The sequence below is a fragment of the Athene noctua genome, chromosome 22 (genome assembly GCF_965140245.1).
Source record: "Athene noctua chromosome 22, bAthNoc1.hap1.1, whole genome shotgun sequence".
NCBI lineage: Eukaryota > Metazoa > Chordata > Aves > Strigiformes > Strigidae > Athene > Athene noctua.
In genome coordinates, this window is record NC_134058.1 from 6,162,512 (window position 1) to 6,185,966 (window position 23,455).

At 42.1% G+C, this 23,455-nt stretch overlaps 2 protein-coding genes across 4 annotated transcripts; both read left to right on the forward strand.

Annotated features, from left to right (window-relative positions):
* Positions 1–5: 5 nt before the first annotated feature.
* Positions 6–13,091, forward strand: MFN2 (mitofusin 2). The gene is made up of 19 exons (XM_074924708.1): positions 6–94; positions 465–618; positions 859–1,037; positions 1,741–1,876; positions 2,241–2,403; positions 2,927–3,051; positions 3,375–3,483; positions 3,576–3,683; positions 4,083–4,236; positions 4,478–4,545; positions 4,715–4,836; positions 5,162–5,288; positions 5,958–6,062; positions 6,539–6,641; positions 7,303–7,523; positions 7,672–7,821; positions 8,761–8,957; positions 9,327–9,461; positions 10,142–13,091. Exons 3-19 carry the CDS (start codon positions 863–865, stop codon positions 10,209–10,211), a joined length of 2,268 nt encoding a protein of 755 aa, XP_074780809.1. The 5' UTR covers positions 6–94; positions 465–618; positions 859–862; the 3' UTR covers positions 10,212–13,091.
* Positions 13,092–13,582: 491 nt separating this feature from the next.
* Positions 13,583–20,690, forward strand: MIIP (migration and invasion inhibitory protein). 3 transcript variants are annotated; one of them, XM_074924779.1, is made up of 11 exons: positions 13,583–13,722; positions 15,092–15,238; positions 15,342–15,529; positions 16,089–16,571; positions 17,213–17,315; positions 17,780–17,891; positions 18,093–18,157; positions 18,586–18,715; positions 19,098–19,194; positions 20,024–20,195; positions 20,423–20,690. In XM_074924779.1, exons 3-11 carry the CDS (start codon positions 15,359–15,361, stop codon positions 20,434–20,436), a joined length of 1,347 nt encoding a protein of 448 aa, XP_074780880.1. In that variant the 5' UTR covers positions 13,583–13,722; positions 15,092–15,238; positions 15,342–15,358; the 3' UTR covers positions 20,437–20,690. The 3 variants fall into 3 exon arrangements, with proteins under 3 accessions (XP_074780880.1, XP_074780878.1, XP_074780879.1); XM_074924777.1 differs by lacking the exon at positions 15,092–15,238; XM_074924778.1 differs by lacking the exons at positions 13,583–13,722; positions 15,092–15,238 and adding an exon at positions 13,733–14,021.
* The last annotated feature ends 2,765 nt before the right edge of the window (positions 20,691–23,455 follow it).

Consider the following 23,455-nt stretch of genomic DNA (forward strand, 5'->3'; position numbering starts at 1 on the left):
GCGCCGCGGGCGCGGGCCCGCCCCGCGCGGGGTGATGACGCGCGGGGCGATGGCGCGGGGGTAACATGGCGGCCTTGCGGGAGCGGCGGTGAAGGTGAGCGGCGGGCGGGTGCCTGGCCGTAGGGGAGGTGGGAGCCGCCCGAGGCCGGGCCGGTCTCTCGGGGAGGGGTGTCGCCTCCCCGGCGGCAGGGACGGGGACGGGGAGGGGAGGGCCGGGCCGGGCCCGCCGGGGCAGGGTCCTGCCGAGCCGCGCGCCGCCCTGTGGGAGCGGGCGGGGGGCTCTTCCCGCCCTTTTCCTGGCGCGCACCCCCTTGCCCCCGCAGCTCCGAGGGGAAGGCGATGGCGGCCGCCCGGAGCCTCTGCCCCGTGCATCCCCCGGGCACCGGGGCGGCGGGGGAGCAGAGCCTGGCCCCGCAGGGAGCTCGGCCGCCTGCGTCCCTCATCCGACGGTCCCTCTGCCGCAGAGACGGGGACAGGCTGGAGTCGGCGTCGCTGAAAGAGCTGCGGGACGGAGCCTGGCCAGGGTGAAGGAGAGGGCAGGAATACTGCAGTCGTTCGTGTTCAGGAGGGCCTCGAGCTGACCATGCCTGACTTGTGAAAACGGAACTCACCCTGAAAGTAAGCGGAGGGAGAGCAGAAGGGATCGCTGGGGGCCTGTTTATTGGAACGGGGAAGGAAAGAGAAATATTTTTATTTCTGATGTAGGAGTAATTTCCAATTGTAGAAAGTGGAACAACTTATTTGTAAAAGAAAAAATGTTTTTAAAACGTGTACTTACCTAGTTTTTGGTAGGATGCTTAGCTGGATAGCTGTTGGCACTTGGTGAGCCACCTTTATTTACTGGGTTTTTCCCTGTAGCGCAATGTCCCTGTTGTTTACGCGTTCCAAGTCAATAGTTGCAGTGAAGAAGGATAAAAGACACATGGCTGAGGTAAATGCATCTCCACTTAAACATTTTGTCACTGCAAAGAAGAAAATCAATGGTATCTTTGAACAATTGGCTGCATACATCAATGAGAGCTCCTCATTCCTGGAAGGTAAGCGGAATTTTTGAACTACAAGTGTGTAACAATGCTTTGCCCACACACAGTTCCCTCAGACACACAAAAAACCCCTCATTTGGTTAAATGGCTCTCATACACTTGTGCTTATTTATACATGCGTGTCTGTTTATCAGTATTTATAAGAACAGGAAATTATTTTATTGAATTTGGCTGGAGTTTAGGGTTTATATTTTAAAGCTGACAAGTTCACACATGTTAGGAAAATGAACTGGTTAGTGAACCATGCGTGGGTTTTCATGTTTGGGAGTTTTTTAATAAACTGTAAAAGACCCTTTATGTTTTTTGCCTATAATTCTTTAAATATTCTTGCCTGGAGATGTCATTGTTGGTGACACATATAGCATATGCCAATAATTGGCTTTAACAGCATAAAACACAGACAGAAAATATATATGTATTTTTTTTAAGGACGTTGGAGTGTTTGAAGTATTGGCTGCGTTCTGTTTAAGGTAGTCCTAAGGATGAGAATGGTTTTTAGATACACAAAAGAGACCAGCTGATAAATGCTAATGCAAAATCACCTCAGGGTGTAATGCCTGTGTCAGGATTACCCACAGGGTCTTTGGGACACAGATAAACACTGAGTTATGTGTGTTACATTGTGAAGGAGATGTTTCACCCAGTACTGAGAGAGATGACTTCTGGAATTTAGAGACATGATGTATTTTGATTTTAGAAACACACAAGAATATAGAGCTTGATCCTGTCACCACAGAAGAGCAGGTGCTGGAAGTCAAAGGCTACCTGTCAAAAGTCAGTGGCATTAGTGAAGTGTTGGCAAGGCGACATATGAAAGTTGCTTTTTTTGGAAGGTGAGTCACGTGCTTATGTTGCCTATGCTTCCCCACTTAGTGAAGCAACTGGCTTCTTTAGGATTGTAGCCAGTAAAATATATTTATAGAAACACCAGTGCTCCAGCTTTTGCCTGTAATGTCCATGTCCCTCATATGAATCCTCTTGTAAACTGGAAACAAATACTGTAGCACATAATTCTTTGATTTGGAAGAATTCTTAAAATAAGAAAATTGAAAAGTCTTTTTGTAAATTGCCTATGGCACTTAAATTGTTAATGCTTCTGATGTTGCTTGAGTTTAGAGACCTTGCTTTCTGTAATTTCGAAATGAGTATACCTGACTCTGAGAAGCCTAGCTGTCCCGTTCTTTAATCTGCCTTCAGGACGAGCAATGGGAAAAGCACTGTGATAAATGCCATGCTATGGGACAAAGTCCTTCCGTCAGGAATTGGACACACCACAAATTGTTTCCTGCGTGTAGAAGGGACAGATGGACATGAAGCTTTCCTGCTTACTGAAGGCTCAGAGGAAAAGAAGAGTGTTAAGGTACAGTTTCTTTAAGCATAAGATAAAGGAGAAGAGCTCTTCAGAAGTGCCAGAAAAGGGAAGGAACAAGAAAATTAAAACGCTGTAAATAAATTTCACAGTTAAGGGTTTTAATCACTAAAGGAATAGAGATGGAGAACAGGTTTTTGATAGATGTAGGAAGGGAGGAATGGAGTAAGTTACAGGATGGAACTTGACCATTTTATGAAAAAGACAGTATGTTGTATTTGTTAGTGATAGCAGGGAACCAAAATGATGCCTGAGTTCTGAGCTCTGTAGGACTGACAGAAGGCACAGACTTCCTGATAATTCCTCAGTGACATTTCTTGACAGGAAAATCTGTCATAAACTAGTTGTCTTTTGACTAAGAGACTCGAGCAAGTTTTATGTGGAAAACCTCCTGGTGAGAAAGGTGATTTGGACTTTGATTTTATCTTAAACTGTGAACAGCCCTGAAGAGGAGATAATTGTGTTAATAGGTTTTAGCATACAAGAAATGTTATAAATTATCTGTCTTTAATAGACAGTGAACCAACTGGCTCATGCCCTTCATCAAGATGAGCTCCTGAATGCTGGCAGCCTAGTCAGCGTAATGTGGCCCAATTCCAAATGTCCTCTCTTAAAGGATGACCTGGTGCTGATGGACAGGTGAGAAATACCTTTCTTTCCTTTCCTGCTTATCACAGATTAATTAGAGAAATGTCTTATAGTACAAATTTAACAAACATCGAGGAAATTGACCCTGTTCTAATCTATGACAGTGACTAAAGTCCTTTGCTGTGGTTAGTACTCAGAGTTTCTCTTGATTGGTACTTCCTTTTAGTCTGTACTCTGTATTGCCTCAGGACAATGTAGCTCAGACATGGGAAATTGATGCCCTAAAAAGCTGAAACACATTTCATATTAACTTTTTAAATTCCATTTTTGCTGTTTCCGTAGCATCCTAATGTCTCTTCTCTTTTTATTGCTAGCCCTGGCATTGATGTAACCACTGAGCTGGACAGTTGGATCGACAAATTCTGTCTAGATGCTGATGTATTTGTCCTGGTGGCAAATTCTGAATCAACATTGATGCAAACTGTATGTTCAAGTCCACTTGTTCAGTGAATTTGGCTAAAAGTTAAAAAATTTTGACATGTTAATCTTAAGAGGTTTTGTTCTATTTTACTTAGGAGAAACAGTTCTTTCACAAGGTGAATGAACGTCTGTCTCGACCCAATATATTTATTTTAAATAACCGCTGGGATGCATCTGCATCTGAACCAGAGTACATGGAGGAGGTTTGTGATGTGTTTAAATTTCTTCTCTTTGCATGGATATTAGAGTCCATTTTGACTCTGGGCCTTGCAGGTGGAATCAAAGTGGTGTTTATGATTGTTTTACAGTTTGGATTTTTATTACCATAGTGTGGAGACTAAAGTGTGTATAGATCAGTGATCAAAACATGACTTGAAATTTCTGAGCTGGAAATAAAGAGTTTCACTGGGGCCGTTTGAAGTTAGATCACTTAGATTACCTCTGGAAGATTCCATAAAACAGCTTTGCTTTTTTTTTTTTTTTAAATTTTGTATTGGTAGTTTAGACCAGCAGAGGGCATCTCGGTGCCTGGTGTAACCTTTAAGAGATGGAGCATAAAGTGGGTTTAACTGCATGTGGGGTTTATCCTGTTTATCCCTCAGGTCCGTCGGCAGCACATGGAGCGGTGTACCAGTTTCCTGGTAGATGAGCTGGGTGTGGTGGATCGAGCCCAGGCAGGGGATCGAATTTTCTTTGTGTCAGCAAAAGAAGTGCTCAATGCCAGGATTCAGAGGGCTCAGGGGATGCCAGAAGGAGGTGAGGAAAGCTAACAGAAACTTTATTGTCTTCCCTCTAAAAAAATGGAGAGAATATCTTGTTCTAAAAAATGGATAAAATTGGGGTGGGTCAGATTATTAATAGAGCAGTCAAAAGCAAAGAGGTGACTTAGCAGCACTTTTGCACTGTCTTCAAGGTAAAGCAGGAGTGTTTCCTGACGTCCAACATCTGATTGCTTTCTTAAAACTTAAGTGGTTGTTTCATACTTTCCTTCTCTCAGGTGGAGCATTGGCAGATGGTTTTCAAGTAAGAATGTTTGAGTTCCAGAACTTCGAGAGAAGATTTGAGGTGAGTGTTATGCGTACTAGCCTGTTTAGATTTTACTCTTGAAGGGCTGGGGACTGGAGTTTATAAACATGGAGCAGGACCTTGTTTTGAAACTAAATTATATGGGAAGGAGAAGTTGTGTTAGCGTGCTCCTGCCTGCTGCTGATCTTGGACTGCTTTTTATATGCAGGAATGTATCTCGCAGTCAGCAGTAAAAACAAAATTTGAGCAGCATACGGTGAGAGCAAAACAGATTGCGGAAGACGTTCGTCTCATCATGGATTCTGTGCATATTGCTGCCCAGGAACAGCGGTGAGGAGGGCTTGGTGCTTGCATATCTGAAGCTTGTCCTCTGGGAGAAATTTAAGGGAATATGAGCATTTAAAACACAGAGTAGAATACAGCATATTTGGGAGTGGGATGGACGTGTACCAGTAGTCTTGCTTCTAGTGAATTGTGAGAGTACTGGGAAAAGAACTTTTTCTTTGTCCTGTGCCATGTGTATGTAGTGTGTTGTAGATACTGACACATTTTGTTCTTGGGCAAGAGAATCTGTCTTGTTTCTGGAGTTGAAATTATATTTGTAGATCAAAAATGCATTTATCTGGCTCTCTGATGGGTACTTCGTTTTCACCAGAGTTTACTGTCTGGAAATGCGAGAGGAACGACAGGAACGTTTAGGTTTTATTGACAAACAGCTGGAGCTCCTTACTCAAGACTACAAGCGGAAAATAAAACAGATCACAGAAGAAGTGGAGAGGCAGGTAAGGAGGAGTGGCTGCAGAAAAAATAAATTGTCTGAAACACTACTGGCATGGTGGGAAAAATGCAAAGCGCTGGCAGGTTTGAAGTACTAGAAATGGGGGAGTTACAGGTGGGAAGACATGAAATGCTTTCAGAAGAAGTCTTTTCTTTTTTTAGGTAATAAAAAGAAAATTAGAATACTTGGGGGTGCCTTTCAGAGAGACTTCTTATATAAGATGATTTAAAAAAAACCCATGAGACTGATTAATGTTTGAATTATTATTGCTACTACATTTCAGTCTTAAATGTTTCCTAAAATACTAAAATATTAAGTTTCCTTATTCATAGTAACGTCAGTTGTCTTACTATCAATAATAACATGCCATTTTTACTAGTATTAATATACAGAAAAGGCTGGTACATTTTTCGCAAGTCTTATGTTGGCTCAGTCTTTTTCTGTCTGCATTGTTATACAGAGCATAGATCTACATATTTCTTAGCCATCTTCTTTGTTTGCAAGTCACCAGTATTGCATTTTGCAGTTGGCACACAATGGCTGCATGGTGCTGCACAATCATAGTGCCTAGTGCTCAGTAGTGCTCACTAAGAAATGCATGTCTTCAGTGCTGGTTTTCTGTCTCTCCCTAGGACAGGATATATAGAAACTCTGTCCTGTGCTGTTTCTCTAGGTGTCAAATGCAATGGCAGAAGAAATCAGACGGCTTTCAGTGCTGGTGGATGAATACCAAGCAGACTTCCATCCATCTCAAGTAGTTCTTAAAGTTTACAAGAGTGTAAGTGATGTTTGCTTCATACAGGTTGCTTAAGCAATTTAAAGAGGCCTTTTTCTGCTCTGAGCTCAGTAATATGAGCTAAGCTTTTCATACAGTGAAAAATCTTTTGTTAGAATGTCTCTTGCATTTAGATAGCTTCTGTAAAAAGTGAACATCAAAAAAGAAAAGGAAGAAATTGATTATTTTTTTAATAATCTCAGTGGTAAATTGGTATGCATGTGATGTATCACATTGTATAGATCAAACAGAACTCTTTCTAGACTACAGAGTACATGTGAGATTTTTTTTTATTTGCTTTTTCCTCTCCTTCACTGGGGAATGAAGGGAGGGGAATGAAATTAATGGTAGAACAGTGGGCAGACAGAAAGCATGCCTCTGTTCTGAGAGGATTTTTTTAACTTGTGAGCTCTAGTACCTGTAGCGTACATCTTACCGATGTTTATTTTAAGCTTAATAACTCTTCCTTTGTTTGCCAGGAGTTGCATAAACACATTGAAGAAGGCCTGGGACGTAACATGTCAGATCGTTGCTCCAATGCAATCACATCTTCCCTGCAGACAATGCAGCAAGAAATGATAGGTCAGTTCAGCTATTTCCCTTTATCTTTCCTTTAACTGCAATTCAAAATAACTGGCTTTCTCTTTTAATCTGATGTCTGATGTGCAGTTGACATCATCTTACTTTCCGTCTTGATTAGTAATGCTGTTGTGTGGAGGACTAGTTCCTCCTGCTTTTTCCGCTCTCTGAGCTTGTGCGGTGATTTGCTAATGAATATATAAAATCAGCTTAATTCTCAGGACAGAGAAGAACTATGACTTCAGAAACTTGAGAGATTCTCAGACCAAAATTCTAATGAAATGTGAATAACTTGTAACTAGGTGCCTGTCTGAATATAAGCTTTAATAGGAGTATGGTGCCTGAACAGTCTTAGAATTGGCTTTCAGATTCTGTTTTGCAAGCTATGGCTAAACTGTAAACTTCACCAGCTACCTCTAATGATAAGGAGCATCCATGGAAAGATTTCCTCCTGTGTTGATCTGAAGAACTAAGAATCAAATAGTGATTTGTGATATATCTCTTGCTTTGCAATATGATTGGCTTTAGGAAGTTTAAGGTACTAAGAAAAATAACTGCTGACGATGGAACAACACAAAACCACCCTGATAACAGAATACGAGTTCAGTTAATTCTTGTGAACTCAGTAGCCTTTTTTAAATGTTTTTATTTTTTGTCTGTGCAGATGGTTTAAAACCCCTTCTCCCAGTCTCTTTGCGGGGCCAGATAGACATGTTAGTTCCCCGACAGTGCTTCACACTCAGCTATGATCTGAACTGTGACAAGCTTTGTGCTGACTTCCAAGAGGACATAGAATTCCATTTCTCTCTTGGATGGACAATGCTGGTGAACAGGTTTTTGGGACCAAAGAATGGTCGTCGGGCCTTGATGGGTTATAATGACCAGGTAAGATACCTTGTTGAGTGATCATGGTAGATGTGATATTCATCACTTCAGTAGCTGTTGAAGTCTTTTTGGTGGGAAGGGCAGTGGCTTGCCTTCTCTTGTTATGTACTTAGTTTTTGTTTTGTTTTGTCACTGCTTTTCTAATTAGGTTCAACGCCCTTTAACACCAGCAAATCCCAGTCTGCCTCCTTTGCCTCAGGGCTCTATGACCCAGGAAGAGCTCATGGTGTCAATGGTGACTGGCCTGGCCTCGTTAACTTCCCGAACTTCCATGGGGATCATCGTGGTTGGTGGCGTGGTGCGTTGGCAGTCTGAGCAGCATTTGTATAAATTTATATAAATAAACTTGGAGCACAGACTTGAAAAGTGCTTGCACTGCCAGGTCCTGGAGATAGTTGCTATTCACAGATTGTGAAATACTTTCTCCTTTGATCTCCCATTTGAGTATAAATACTGAGTTTATTTTCCATAATAGTTAGGCTTGGACCCAGGTTTGTTGTGAAGATAACCCATCAAAATAAGTTACAAAAGCATTAAATAGTGTCCCGATTTTTCAAATTTTTTTTTTTTTTTGTGAGAAAACTAGTTACTTTTCCCATTTATAGAGGAATCAGGACAGATAGATCTACGAAGAGCCCCTGATGATGTGTATCTTCCTTCCTGGAAGGGGAGGAAAGCACTTAACTTTAGATACTATGTCTAATTTATTTTGGAGAAAATCAGCACTTCCTGCTTTTCTGTCTTTTGAAAATAATGGATGTTTTGAATCTCAAACCTCCCCAAACTGCAGAGGCGTAAGAGATCTAACTCAGGTTGCATGATAACTAGTTCCTGCTGCAGGAAGAACCTGAGTTTCTGTAGCACCAGTTCCATACCTACGTGCTATTCTGGTGTCACAGTGTCTAGCAGTGGGTGATTTCTCAAAAGGGGAGATGGCTGCTTAAAAACATCTTTTACTTCAGAAACAGATTCTGTGAACCAGACGAAATTTGCTTGCACTTGCAGGTGTAATTTAAATGTGTTGGAAAGGTTAACACATACAAAACCCCAATAGTTTAGGTTAGGTATTTTTATTTTGTAGACTGGGCATTGGTAGTGAGCTGTCTGACCTCAGGGTTATCTCTCTGGCTCATTTTCATGTGCCTAGAAGGTAAATGCAATGTTGTCTGCACCATTGTTAGGAGTTAGCATGTTCCTAGATGATGATCCTGTTATTTGCTTCTTGTGCTTTTTTTAGGTCTGGAAGGCTGTGGGTTGGAGACTGATTGCTCTCTCTTTTGGCCTTTATGGGCTCCTTTATGTATATGAGCGCCTCACCTGGACCACAAAAGCAAAAGAGAGAGCTTTCAAACGGCAGTTTGTAGAGTACGCTGGTGAGAAGTTGCAGCTCATCGTCAGTTATACGGGTTCTAATTGCAGCCACCAAGTCCAACAGTGAGTTGCCTATATTCAGCTAAAACCTTCTCTGAATTCTGTTGTTTGGGGTTAAATGATATTCCTTGTTAAACAAGATAGATCTGTGTATTGAATGCCAGATTTTAGAATGCGTAATGATACATGTGTTTTAAAAGAATAGTACATTTATTTTTGAATCACCGATGTAGTATTTGGGTACTGTTAAGCATTAGTCTTAATGTATTTCTATTTTTCAAATCAAGTTGCTCTGATGCTGTTAACATATTCTTGTGCAGAAGTGAAAAGATGAACATCTGAGCCAGTATGACCATACAGCAAAGGGATTTATTCCCTGTATTTGTTGCTTGATCTTAGTTGTCATATCCAGCTATTCTTCTTGTTTCATAGAGAGCTTGCTGGAACGTTTGCTCATTTGTGTCAGCAAGTGGATGTCACACGGGAGAATCTTGAGCAGGAAATTTCTGTCATGAATAAAAAAATTGAAGTTCTGGATTCGCTGCAGAGTAAAGCAAAACTGCTCAGGTGAGATTTTACCATCCTGTATACACAGACATTTGCACACAATTGTTTATGTGAGTGCCCTAAAATGTTCAGATTAGGATGTATCTTTGAGTGCAGTCCTTCCTCCGTCACAGCGTTTGATGTGCAGACATCAGCATCTTTCCCTACCAAGTCGTGTTTCCTTTCGCTGTGTACTTCACCATGTACAGCTGACAGTCATTTAAATATTCTGTCTCACAAAACACCTTTTTCCTCTTGTTTTTGGTTTGTTTGGAATTACAGTTCCTTTTTATTTATCAAAATGTACAGTCCCCTACTCCTACAAACTCCTTCAGGCTATTATAAAATTATGCAGAAAGTCTCACCTTTGCCTTTTGTACACAGTTGTCTGATGTTTTTCTTCATGTTTTCTTCACCCTGCAAAGGCTGTTGGGAAGAATTTTTCAAACCTTCCTTACCAGCACAGTAAGATCAGTGTGAAGCTGTGAGCGAGATCTCAGTTTGAAGCTGAAAGCCTAGGGACTGTTAGCAGGCAAGTGCTCCTGACCTGAGGCAGGGCAAGGAAGAGTAGCAGCATTTTGGGATGGACCTCTGACACTCCTCTCCAGGCCTTGCTGTTTACTCATTTTAGTCATGCTTCTTTCAGATTGGCCTGAGAAGGGCTTATTTACTCACCTAATGAAGATTTTCTGTCTTTGCAGGAATAAAGCAGGTTGGCTTGACAGTGAACTCAACATGTTCACACATCAGTACCTTCAGCAAAGCAGATAGTTTGGGAAGAAGAGACGATCAGCACTTTTCCTTCAGTGCTCTCTTAATTACTGCAGAGAACATGGTGGGTGATGGAATTCCCTAAAGGGAATGAGCAGAAGCCTATTGCTGTTTCCAGTTGCTGTGTGAACAGTAGGATTCTGCTTCCCCATTTTGTGTCCCACCCCTAAACACTAGCTGTTTATAACTCTTTCCTTCTTGTAAGACCAGGCTACTTCAGAAGGAATGAGTGCTTCATACATTTACAGGGGGCTTTTTAAAGCAAAATCAAGTACAGTAACAACTTAAACAAGTGTTTATTAGGTTAAAAATTGTTCTGACTTTAATACATGAAGATAGAACTTTTGACTTCCAAGCCCCAAGTTAATGTATGTGACAAGCAGTTGTTTGTCTAAACAAAGGCCTCATGCACACAGCTGTAATGATGGTTTCACAGTGCATTTATAGCCCATCAGGCCTATCTCCTAGGTCAATATTCCGTTATTACAAAACATGACAGAGTCACCATGTCCCTTCATAGGAAGGTTTGTTACAGTCAGTATGTTTAAACCTATGAACAAAACCCAGTTCTCTTCCAAAGCAAGACAGAGATTTTGCTTTGGTAAGCTTATTGTCTTTGGAGTTAGTTTCTTCCTCTTAAGAGCTCTTCATTAATGCAGTCTGGCCCATTTCACATCATAGACAAATAGTTTGCAAAGATGCAACCGGCTTCTCTGAAGGAGATAGTGCTGATAATTTGGCAGGTTGCTGAGGAAGAAAAATAAGAAAGAAAAGCTGGTTGACAGAATGCCTTATAAGACAAGTTGATGAATGTGGGGTTTTTTTGGAAATGCACAGCTGTGTTTCTGGAAGCAGGCCTTTGGAATTCCATTGCCACAATTTGGCCACAAGAACAGCATGCAGATTACAAGCTGTAAGAGATTTTGCTTTATGCAGAGTTCCCATAGGATGTTACAGTCCGTGCAGTAATATAATTTGATGTTGTTTCTCTTCTGTTAAAAGTATGAGAATGAGCTGGCAAGTGCAGCTCCTCTGGGGTGGACAGGAGATGTCCCCCTTGTATTTCATGCCAGGGCAACCATTTTTTTTTAATTTTTTTTTTTTTTTTAAAAAACATTCTTTATTTGCAAATAGATTAAATTAATTGTTGAGTTTTGCCCTGGAGTACTTATGGAGTATGAGATTTGTGAACTGTAGAGACTTTGAGTCTCTTCCTTTTGGATAAGATAGAGGAGAAATTCCCACTGATTACAGTAGTACCAGGATTAGGTTCCTATGTTGCAAAGTTTGTTTTCCACTTAGTGGGTCAGTGTTTTGCCATGTATTGGGTATAACCTTTCTGTTCGCCATAAATTGTCTGAGGAATCAGGAATCAGATCTGTAATTCTGAGGTTAGTGACAACCTAAATCTGTTCAGCATCAAACTTCAGAAAATATGGGCTATCTTTGAGCAGGTCCCAGCTGAATTCAGAACTACTAAGCATGGATTTTTTATTTTTTTTTTTCCTTCTTACTGGCAATGAGAATTTTTTCTTGGAAATGGTATCAGCTGGCCTTAGGATTTCTCGTTCATGCTCAGGTGTGAATATATGTGCCTGTGACAAGTCTGTTTTGTGTGTCATGGAAGTTCCAGAAGGAAGAAGCTGCCTGATTCTTGAGGGAGTAAAAGTAGTGAAATGTCAGTATGTACTTTAGGCAGTAAGACTTTTAAGTATCTTGATCTGGCAGTGAGACTTTTGTTATGTCCCTGGAATGCAGGAAGCAGACAAACATTTTGCTTCCATTAGCTTTGAATCCAAACCAAACTGAAGTGTCTTTCATCAGAGGGCTTGGTTGGTTTCCTCAGGCAGCCACCAGGCCATAAATATGGCTTAGATCAGATCTGAGAATGAATAAGAAAGGAGTTTGAGTCCTTGCCTCTGGAAGTGTGTTCTCTAGGCTTGTGGTAAGTGGAATCATCCACTGTTACTCTGCTGCAGGTATTATGTGAATAAATTTGCATCTCCAGGCTCTCAACTGTCACATATACGTTTATAATGGGCTATGTGCTGTGTTATTGTGTTAAAACATTAAGCACGTCCCTAATACACCAGGAAATTGTGAGTTGCAGGTGGAGGGAGATGATGCTGTACCACTGCTCAGCAGCTCTAGGTTACCTGAGATGCTGACCTTGCCTTTGAAGACGTGCGGTGTTAGCATCTCCGCAGCAGGCCGTTAGGGGAAATCTGATAAATGAGCTCATCTTTAAGCCAGTGTCTGGTCTGTGAAGAGAAAAGAGATTGATGTGTTCTTAGAATCTGGTGTCTTGCCAACGTGTGTTTCTGCAACCGTTCAGATTTTGGTGATGTAGGCATTCTTGTTGTAGTGCTGAAACCTAACCTATAGAGCGGGGGAAAGAACCGTATGAATTTTTTAAGAAGCAAAACTGCTAACATGGGAGGGAAGAGTTTTTAAGTATGTCTCTAACCCTTGTCCCTAGAAGCCCAAGTGATCAAGAATCAAGTTTTTAAAAGAAAGGCCTGGGATCTGGATTCCTCTTAAACAAAATACAGCTGCACTTCTTTAATTCAGAGTAGTGGAGGAATGGACACTAGTGGCAAGGAGGCTGTTCTGATTTTCCTAAAGAGTAGTAAACTAATCCTTAGAACAGGTAATTCCAAACCCAATCTCCAAACTCTTATTAAAGAAGGTCAGCTAAATGCACTTTATCTTATTGCTGCTACTTATTTTTCTCATTGTGTTATGTTGATGGAGCTCTTCAAAATACTCTTACCAGTGAGTTTTCTCTCTGCTGTATTTAAGGTGATAAATTTGCATGAATTATTCCTGTATCAATGCTGTAAACAATGGAAACTACAATAAAAATGAATTGGGAAAATATTTCTCCTGCTGTGTTCTGTGTGTCATGATACAAAATCTTCAAGTGTAAGTACAATCTATTCAGATGATGATACGCCACTCTGTTGTAGCGAATGGCATGTTTGACAAGAGTGACCTTTTATCTGTGTTCTTCCTATGAAAATTAATAAGGAGACCAATGATACTGAATTATCTGATAGAAAGTTTAAGAGATTCCTTCTTAAGTCACACTAAAAATGTCAGCGTTGAATCAGTGATTTCATGAGAACACTGTAGGAAGTGTTACTAGTCAGCAGGTCCCGCGCTGGGAGGCTGAGGGGCGGTGAATCGCCTTTCTCCCGTGGGACATTACAGCGGCTGTGCTAAGAGGCAGATTTTCAGCGATGACCTTTGAGGCCGGGGGTGGTGGGGGTACGCGCTCCCCCCAGACACGAGCCCACAAGGCCGGACTTTAGGCCCGCGTTGCCCCTCCCAGCCCCCGGGCGGGGCTCCGGGCCCCGCGCATGCCGGGAGCGGCGGGGCGGGCCCAGCCGCGCCGGGCGGCCGCTCGGCTGCGGGAACGGCCGGGCCGGGGCCTTCCCGGGGAATCCCGGCGGCGGCTGGAGCCAGGGCGGGGGTGCCCCGGCCGCGGGAGCGGGGCGGAGCGGCGCAGGTGGGCCCGGACACGCGGAGTCGGCGCGGGCAGTCGGGGCGGCCGCGGCCCTGCAGCCGCCGGGCCTGGTGCGGCTCGCAGCGCCCCACGCCGCCCTCTGGAGGGGGGGGCTTCCCACTCGTCTGCCGCCTGCCAGACTGGCCTCTGCAAGAGGGAAGGGGAATTTTACACCGCTCGGGGCCCTCTCCCCTGTCTCATGGGCATGGGAGAGCCGAGCCAGCGCGCCTGCACAGAAACAGCTCCGGGAAGCTGTGTATAGGTGTCGGACAACTTGCAGAGAGGACAGTTCTTAGAATCTCGTGAGACAACCATTATTTATTTTTAACTGCCAGAAGCCAAGCTCCTTTTCGCAAAGAATTGGGGCTAAAATAATTTCATTAAGCTTGAGCCCCTGGGGTTGAGCACGGACTAACATCTTATTGAAGATTATGCTAAGAGTGGATTTCATCTGGTAAAACCCTTCCAGAAAGTCCCTTGACTAATGTTATTTTCGGAGTATTTGTTTTCTGATGAGCAATGATGAGAGGATGCTGGTAGTTCTGTCGTGTGAATAGTGTGAGAACTTCTGTTTTATTCAAATGATCTCAAATTTAGTGCCTCAAGACTGACATTTCTATTTTATGCCCAGTAGTTATTTAACTTATCTCAAGAAATAAGTATTTCTTGTAGTTTTTCTGTTGGTAGCAACGTGCTTCGCTGATCCCAGTGCTGTTGTGCAGCATGTGCATGTGATTCCTCACGTCCAGTTGCCAAGGTAGCAGAGACAAAAGCAAATCAGATGAACTTTGGAGCAGGGTTTAGGGATCCTTCGGAACAAAAGGTCTAAGGGAAGCACAGAGTTTTCTTGAGAACACAATTGATCACTCTAGCCAAAAGCAATGTGGGAATTTGGGTTTAGGGGTTTTCTTTTATTTAAAAACACCCACTTCCTGCAAATTTAGAGGTGATTGTGATGTTGTAAACATGTTGAGCAGTGTGACAGCCTTCCTGTCAAACTAAGCTTTATTTATTAACTCTTTTTTTTCCCCCCTCTTCTAATAAAAGGGCAGTAAACCTTAGTGATTGGAATTGTCAGAGTCTTAGTCATAATTGAACCTTTTGGAGTCTTCCTGCCTGGGGAAAGCGGAGGACAGTCTTGGCTATATTTCTTTTGAATGTAGTCAATACGTTCATATTCATTATTCATATTTTGAACTTATAAGCATCCTGTTATTACCACGATATTAATTTTGATGCTTAAAAAGAACATTAAAGCAGAATAATAATAATAAATATCAGCCTCTGAATCAAATGTCTCTTATGTGGCTTTTTGATGTGACTTTTTTCATGTTTACTGTTTCCTCTGTAAGAGTGTCTTGTCTCTGTTCAGTCAGCTGTCAGTTTCTGGGTGCAGATACTTGACAGTACATCTGAGGGGAGAGAAGTATGCAGTGGTGCTCATTCTTAGTGTAAAGAGTTTTGAGACTGGCTGATTTCTCAGGAGCCATGAGCGACACTCCTCAGTCTTTTAATAGCTGTAAGGATTTCTATGGAAAATCCTCTGAAAGTGGTTTCTCCCGAGTTTGCTTCTTGGCTTAATGCTTCCATTTATTTAGTTCACCTTTCCTCTGGCTTCACAGGAAACCATTTTCATAGGATGGAGTTAGGGCACCTGAAGAGGCTGCGTCAGGCCAACCAGGACCTTCTACAAAGGCTCCAGATGAAGCAGGAAGAGATCAGAAAAAGACTTCCCAGCAAGCCGCTCTTTCCAGCATCTCTTCATAATAGAACAACTACTGAGAGATCTGTCCCCTTGCCCAAGAGAGGGGTATGTGTTGTATCTGTGCTATCTAGAAGTGCTGGGAAGCAAACGGACATTGTCTGACAGGCAGCAGCTCTGCCTATGGAATGGTGAGGTAAAGGAGACACATGGACGTAGAGGAGCTGGTAGAAAGTGAAATGTGGAATATGGAGTCTGTTAGAAAAGTAGCTAGTCTTTGCTTATTGTTTATACTGTTGTCTCCAGTACGTTCTCCTTGCAAAGGGTTCAGAGATCAGTTCCAGCTGAAGAAATGTAGGTTTCTTAATCTAAGATATGAATGGACATTGTGGAACATAGTCCTTTTATTTCTTCTAAGAACAAAGGCTGAAAGTTTAGTTCCTCAACTTGGGAAAAGCTGTATTTAGCTGGAAGTGGATCCCTTTCATATCTTCTTTTCCCAACAGTTAAATGTCTTATGAATGATACAAGGATTTTGCTTTTTTCCTCACAGGAATTTAAAGGGGTAAGCAGACTAGAATGAGAGGTTGATATTCTCTTACTGAGTGAAATGTCCTAATGCTGTGTGGATTAGACTCTCTCCTAATGAGAGTCTCTGTCTTTACAGAAGGAAAATCAGGTCGATGCTGTGAAGTCTACAGCTGATCCTGCAACGTTGGTGTCTCTGGAACCTAGAGCTTACACAGCCAGGGCAGGCCTCTGTTCATCTCTTAAACACACCAGCAGTGACAAAGGAGTACAGCAACAACAAGCAAAGATGCAGGAAGCAGTAGGTTTGGATTCCACCTTTCCTGGGAAAGAGAAGAATGTTATGCCAGTGTCTGCATTTATTACGTGTGGCAGAGAATCCTCCAGAGTGGATAGGGATGGCTGTGCTCAAGGAAGTCCAGAGGAAGAATCCTTCCTTCTGGGACATGGAGAGAACAGAACTCTGCTACATGGTTTCCATGAGAAAAAACAGCCTAAGGATCATTTGGAGCCATCACTAAGCAGAATACAAAGTGAACAGACCAGCAAGCAGCATGTCATCATTAGAGAGCCCATAATCCATAAATCAGTCTTGCTGACATCTCCGTCCAAAGAGTTGAAGGTAAATGGTGAAACCAATGCTTTGCTTATTTTCATAATTCAATAGAAGGATGGGGAGAAGGGGTCAGGAAAACATTACTTGCCCTGTTCCCACTATGTAAATTGGAGGTTGGGCTCAGAACTGTTCCCAGCCCTCACAGCCAGGGGCTGTTGGCAGTTTCTTCAGGCCCTGCGTTCCTTAGCCCTTGAACCAAAGACCAGAAAGCTGTAGCACTTCACTGTAAGACTCCTTGTCATTTGCCTGTGTGATTCTTACACTCGGGGAGAACAGCCCGGTGCAATGCTGCTGCTGCATAGCTTGTTTCCTTAAGCGTGAAGGGCAGGCTATTGCTGTGATCATCTTCTAGGGCAGCACAGCTGGCCTGATGTTTGGGGTTGTGTGATGCAGGGAAGTCAGCATTTTCTTTAAACCTCTGAAAAATACCACCTTAGCCTGGGCACATCCCCTGCTTTCTCTTACTGTTTTAGGAATTGAGAAGTCAAAGTGTTGGTGAGCAAATTGCTGGTAGAGGCATAGGTAGAATCCAGCCTCGGCTAACCCACAGCTGTGCCATTTGAACAGCTGCCAGTTGTTTCCTCAGCTGTACCATTGAATGTCCTGCTGGATGAATAGGAAGTCTTTATGAATTGTTTTCTTCCCAGAAGCAAGATGGTCATGTGGCATTTCAGTCTGGCCCTGAAGAATGTACCGTACCTGTGAGCAGCTGGTCCGTGCGTCCTTTCCTGGGCTATGACTGGATTGCAGGTGAATCCTAAACCCGAAGCACAGCCCTCAGCATGAAGTGGTGATGTGAAGAGTCACAACACAGTTTACAACCACTTTAAATTGAGGTGTAACAGAACTGCAGACCTAGAGCCCCCGTAGCAGTCTCAGCAGAGGAGGTGCAGCTTTGTCAGAAACTGTTCCCTGTCCAGGCCAGAGGTGACCTCTGCTTCCCTGGAATGATGAAGTGGCAGTGGTGTGGGAAGCCAGGCAGCAAGTGGCAAAACCGAGTGGGGTCAGAGGGGGATACCAAGTAATCAAGATGAATAAATGCAATAAGGGGGCTAAACCACACGGTAAATCTCTGACTTGACATGCTCTTGTCATTATCCATTTTGGTGCTTCACACCTTTGGTTGGTTTGACTGTTCTGCGTGAGGCTTGCTTGGTGCTTTCCCAAATTTGGTAAATCCTTGAACTTTTTTTCTCTTTCCTTGGTGTTCTCAGGGCTCCTAGATACAAAGTCTTCAATTTCAGAAAAATCTGACGAATACTTTGCTGAGCTGCATGAGTTCAGACAGGCCAATAAAGAAGCGTGTATTGATGAGCAGCACCTGGAGTAAGTGGGTATGGGGGAAGGGCTGAAGCAGCAATGTATCTCTTTAGAGTAATGAGTAGTTTAGCCTGATTGGAGTGGGGAAATTGTAAGGGTGGCTTTGTAGGCCTTTATTTACCTCCCAATCACAAATGTATGCTTGGAAAAGCTGTTCAGAGGGTCTGCGCCCTTGTCACTAACTGATTTGTTTGCATGTTTGTTTAGGCCCAAGGCTCTGGATTACATAGTTCCTGAACAAGAACCAGATTTGCTAAACAGTTCCCATAAGTGTAAGATCAGATTTCTTCTTAATCCAATTCCTGTGAACAAACAACTGAGCAGTCTTTGGCTGTTGTTCTGAGAGAGCCAGACAAGGAAGAATGCGTTGGTTTTAGCTGCAGCTTCTAAACCAGATTTAACTTCCTACTCCAAAGACACTTGAGTCTTCTAGGAATCCTCTGTCACTCAGTGTCATCTTACTTTGTCAGGGTTTCTTGTAATTGGCTAATGTTCTCTTTTTAAGTTGAAGAGGTTGAAGTTTTGGTTTTGCTTTTTAGGAACTTATTTGGGGACAGGAAATGTGAAAGATACTTCAGGAAAAGCAGCTCTTTCTATAGAATGCGTGTGTGGCACTGTGGTAGAACACAGCTTTGTTGACTGGGTTGAGGAACCTTCTGACAAACTAGCAATACCATGATGGTTTGTTACTCTGTGACAGGTGTTTACTGTTACCGATTAAACCAGCGCCTCTTCACTGTCCCTGTGGATTCAGAATCTGTCTGCCTCGTGTGTAAGGTCCCACGTCCTCACCAGCCCCCAGAGATACTGGAAGAGCCAGCCTATGTCAGGTAGATAAGGGTTATTGCTTTGTAATAATGCAGAACTCAAGGAAACAGTAGGGAAGAAAAAGCTGATCATATGAGGGAGAAAACAGCATCAGAATAGCTCTGTAGAAGGTTGCTGCTCTTAGGGCAGAGATAGCTCTTGCTTAAAAACTCCCTACTGATCTTTTCTGTAAGCAAAACCAGTTTTGAAGTCAGTGAGAAATGCATGTTTTATCGGAATTTGGCCAAGAATCTGCATTTACATGGTAAGTCTAACGCCCTAATCCAGAACTGTTTTGCTTGGCTCACTTTGGGATCAGGCCCTTGGATTCTGAGTGGGAAGACATGCAAATTTCTGGTGCTTTGTCAAAGGTGTAGGTGATTACTTCTGTTGTGTGGTTTGCAGGGTCAGCATTCCCAGGTCTACCCTTATGCCTGCCTACAAATACAAAGCCCATCGCAGGAGGAGCTTCTTACCGGCAGATGACCTGGCATTACCTTCAGTAAGTTGCTGTTCTCTTGCTGATACTGAGGGCACAGCCCAGGCTGGGCATTGTTTTCAGCACAAGAAAGAGAAATTGGGACTCATGCCCCTGGCAGGGTTTCCTCTAAAATTTCTGATTTGCGTCACTGAGATAACAAGAAAAACCACCAGTGTGTGCTTCTGAGTTCATACCTTTGTGTAACTGGCATAAAGTGTATGACATATCTCCACATACTATACACTGAGAAAAAGAAAGTGGCATATGGAGCTGTATACTTCTGGGGCATAGTTCAGCTGCCTTATTTCAGGTATTGAACTTTCACCATGATGAACCATACCTAAGAGCGCACGTGTTTCTTTCCACAGATGTTAGGGAGTCTAGAAGACAAGCTTCTGTGAAGTGTTCACAGTGTATAGGAGCCAGGCAGAATCAATAGGGGCAAGACTGGATTTAAAACTGTTTTTGTAGAGTTGGTCCTGTATTCCAGCCACTAGACAATGCTGCAGGGATTGTTACTAATCAGACCTAGTCCTGGCCTAGAGATTTTCCAGGAAGAGGTAGGAAGAAACCTGGTTTTGTGGTCTAGAGAACTGGATGAGTCAGTTGAGGTGGGTTCAGAGAGGTCGGGTGCTTGAGTTCACAAATCAGAAGATTGGTTCAGAAATAATTAGCCGGTGAAGGGTGGAAGAGGGGATAGCTATGCAGTTTTGCAGTTTTGCTTTGTTAGAGATTTCTTCTCTTTCCCGTTAGTCATATAAAACTCTACAAAAATTAATTAATTACCTGATAAAACCTCCCTGTGCAGAAGTTACTATTTATAATTAACAAGCCCATCTCTTTTTCACAGCATTGCCTGGCTGGTTGGGAAAGTATCATCCCTTCCAGCAACCCCACGCTCAGCAGTTTGGATCTGCGAGCTTCAGTGGAAGAGAAGCTGTCTCACCGTCCTCGCCTGGGAAGAGTCCCTGGAGGTGCTGTGAAACGCACAGATGGGAGTCACAATCCTCCCTCACTGCAGGGTATGATAATCATCGATGGCTGAGCAAATGAAAGCGCCTGGAAGATTATCTCCTTATCTCCACAGGGAAACGTTTTCCTTCTGCTGCTGTGTAAACTAGTGTGCACAGACACAAAAATGGAATGGAGCTGGATAACAGGCAAAAGCCCGTTCAGCTCACTAATCTTCATCAAAACAGGAAAAGTCACTGACATTCTTTGATTAATATCCTCTTCTTTTGGATTCCAGAACTCGGTGTCTGAAGTGTCAGGAGGAACCAGAACTGACCAGCTTCTGAACCTGACCCACTTGACACGCTTCAGATTCAGCAGTGCTTCTCAGCAGAGGGAGCAAACCAGACCTGGACACTACAGAGCAGCTCCAAATTTAAATCTGACTGCTTCAACTCTGTGAACTATTGACTTGATTGCTTTGGGGAAGGGATGGGCGCAGGGTGTGGAAAGAACTCTTATTTGGGTAAAAATAAATATTTGAACAGATTTTTCCTAGTTTTCGTAGTTGTGTGCATACGTGACCAACCAATACACATGTGAGAGTTTTTACATTCAACTATGTTTTTTCACTTTTCTTTTTTGCTTTTTGTAGCAACTTCTAAGCAGATGCATGAGCTTCCCCACGTAGGGCTGTGATGTGTACAGGATGACTAACTAGTACTGTTACCACTAGGACAGTTGTAGCAACAGTCTGTTGCTGAGTCTGCCACCTCAACTAAATAACAAGAAGTGTAATGTCAACTCTGAATGCCAGGGTGAGGAACTGGCCTGTGAATGGCCTGGTTCAGTGGAATGCATACAAATATGTTAATTTCCAGATGTTTGAAACAACACATAATTTGCTAGTGCCTTAAACTTGAGTTACTCAATATTTCAGTTTAAAAAAGTCCAGTTTATTGTCAGTGCAGTGTCTGTAGCTGTAGGGTGCATTATATCAGAATAATTATGAATGTGAAAAATAATGTTAAAAAGAGATTTTATTCAGCAAAAAGCTAGATAGTGCCTTAAAATGTTTGCAAATTATGCTTGCCTCTGCTTTTCTAAGTTTTTTGGAGATAAACCAAAAAACATTTTTGGGTTTTAAAATTGCACCAGAGCAAAATACATAGTGTGATTTGTTTGAACTTTATAGACTGACCTTACTTTCCTTGCCTAAAACTGGTGTTTTATTTTATCTTGAATAAGCCAGGAACAGCAATTTCTTCAGACTTATTTCTGGGAACTAGCTTGACAGAAGGAATTGGGTTTACACCAGTGATATTTGCAGCTTCTTGGCATTCACTGTTACTTATATATCAAATACATTATTTATTAAATCAAATGTATGAATAGACTATTTTAAGCAAGGAAAGGAATAGTGCAAGTTTATGAAATCTTAATGTTAAGACTTAGAATGGAAAATGAAAAGCATGACTGAGCAGTTTAGCTTTGCACGTGTTGTGCACGTGTAGGGTAAAGTGAATGGAAGTGGTCACATTATTTCCATTATTGAAAATACTGATTTTAAAATAAATTAATCCAGTGAATATAAAATACTAGCTGCCAAATGTTATACTAAATAGGGCAAATTCAAGATTTTTACTACCTTGCCTTCAAACCCAAAACATTAGAAGTGATAAACCTCTTCTTAATTTATCCAGAAATAAATTACAGCAAGCCTATTCCATTTTAAAAATAGAGAAAATGAAGCACTGTGAGATCAGGTAACTTATGTGAGATCTGTTTGGTGAATGCAGGACAGAACCGATGTTGAACTCATAAAATGTCTTCTGATAGCTAGGAATACTTTCAATATTTTACACTTGTGAAAGTATTGAAAGTGTGATTATGACTCTTCCTCCACTAGAAACAGGTGAAGGAAATCAGTGACACTGCACCTGCTTACCCAAGGTAACCTCAGTTTGTCTCTTTTTATGTTGATTCTGGCCTGGTTTATGCCACTCTCATTTGCGAGCTGAAACAGACTGAAAATGGTACCTGTTTACAGAACTCTTTTGTTCTTCTTCATCTCCCTCCATATCTCTCCATTGCATGGTTAAGACTTATAATGCCAGATCTTGGTCAGGGTGGCAGATCTTTAGAAAAGATTCTTTCCCCCATGCACTTCAGGCTAGTTTTAACTCTCCCTTTGTACCCTCCTCTTGTGTTCTCACATACCCTTTCAGCTGGAACATCTCACAAATGCTCAGTCCCAAAATACTATTTAAATACTCTTTTTTTTTTTTTTTTTTAATTATCTGAGTCATCCCATGTGCCCTTTTTTGATAATTAAAAAAATATCACATTAGGAGAACTGATTTCAATTTCCGTGTTAAAATATTGGCACATTAGTTCACTTTCTTGTCTGCGCTTGTGTAAGGAATTGTTTCCTTTGCTTTTTATTTACTCTTTCAGAGCAGAAAATCTGATTTATTAACTTAAGAGAATGACCTCATCATTTTATGTTGTTTTTATAGTTATGTCTTTATATCAGTGCAGACTAAGTTTGTATCATAATCCTTTTTGCATAAGGAAACTAACCAGTGTACCCAAGTTTTCCAGCAGCAGTTAAGCAGACTATGTTTTGAAATTTCTACTCTGAGTAGAGCCCAGGTCAGTTTGTAATTGATAATATACAGAGATTTGTGTGCTGGGCCAATTTGGTCTTCTCTTTCATAACTGAAATTATCAAAGGTTTTGCAATTGGAGCCTGATTAATATTGTTGATACGTGATCCAGAATTTGATCTAGAACCTTTTGTTTCTAGCTGCACTGTTTCTCTGGAAGTGAGACAAGAAGTCTGAAAGGGAGTAAACCTGTATTTTTTTGATTAGGACACCTGGGCATGGATGTGCATGGAGGCCTTGTCTTCTAGTAAGGAGGTGATTCACATATTGTCAAGCTTCTGATCATAATCTCATTTCAAGGCAGAGTTACCAAAAAGGTGCTTGCTCTAATTTCACATGACCTGCAGCTGAAGCAAACGTGTGTACCCCTTTCATCTGTTTTCTCACCGTCACTCTGCTGAGGTCTGTAAGGATATGTGCTGAGCACTGTGGCTGCTCATTGTATTCAAGATGGCAAAGTTACAAATCCTGGATAGTTTAATGTAAGGATAGTTTAATGTAAGCAGTAATGTAAGGAATAACAACAGAAAAGTCATTTCTAGAAAGTGAGGTCATGCTTTATGAGAAACAGATTTTTTACTTTTGGTACTGAGCGTGAGGCGAAATCTCAGTGCCAGAGATGGGCAAAAGAAGTTTTATCCAGCCCAGACTAATGATAAGTA

Excerpts from the sequence above, each read along its gene's own strand:
- MFN2 (XM_074924708.1), top strand. The coding sequence starts at position 863 with ATGTCCCTGTTGTTTACGCGTTCCAAGTCAATAGTTGCAGTGAAGAAG. Across the intron at positions 5,289-5,957 it reads CAGAAGAAGTGGAGAGGCAG|GTGTCAAATGCAATGGCAGA; the intron begins GTAAGGAGGAGT and ends CTGTTTCTCTAG. Across the intron at positions 6,063-6,538 it reads TTCTTAAAGTTTACAAGAGT|GAGTTGCATAAACACATTGA; the intron begins GTAAGTGATGTT and ends TTTGTTTGCCAG.
- MIIP (XM_074924779.1), top strand. The coding sequence starts at position 15,359 with ATGGAGTTAGGGCACCTGAAGAGGCTGCGTCAGGCCAACCAGGACCTT. Across the intron at positions 17,892-18,092 it reads ATTGATGAGCAGCACCTGGA|GCCCAAGGCTCTGGATTACA; the intron begins GTAAGTGGGTAT and ends ATGTTTGTTTAG. Across the intron at positions 18,158-18,585 it reads GCTAAACAGTTCCCATAAGT|GTGTTTACTGTTACCGATTA; the intron begins GTAAGATCAGAT and ends ACTCTGTGACAG.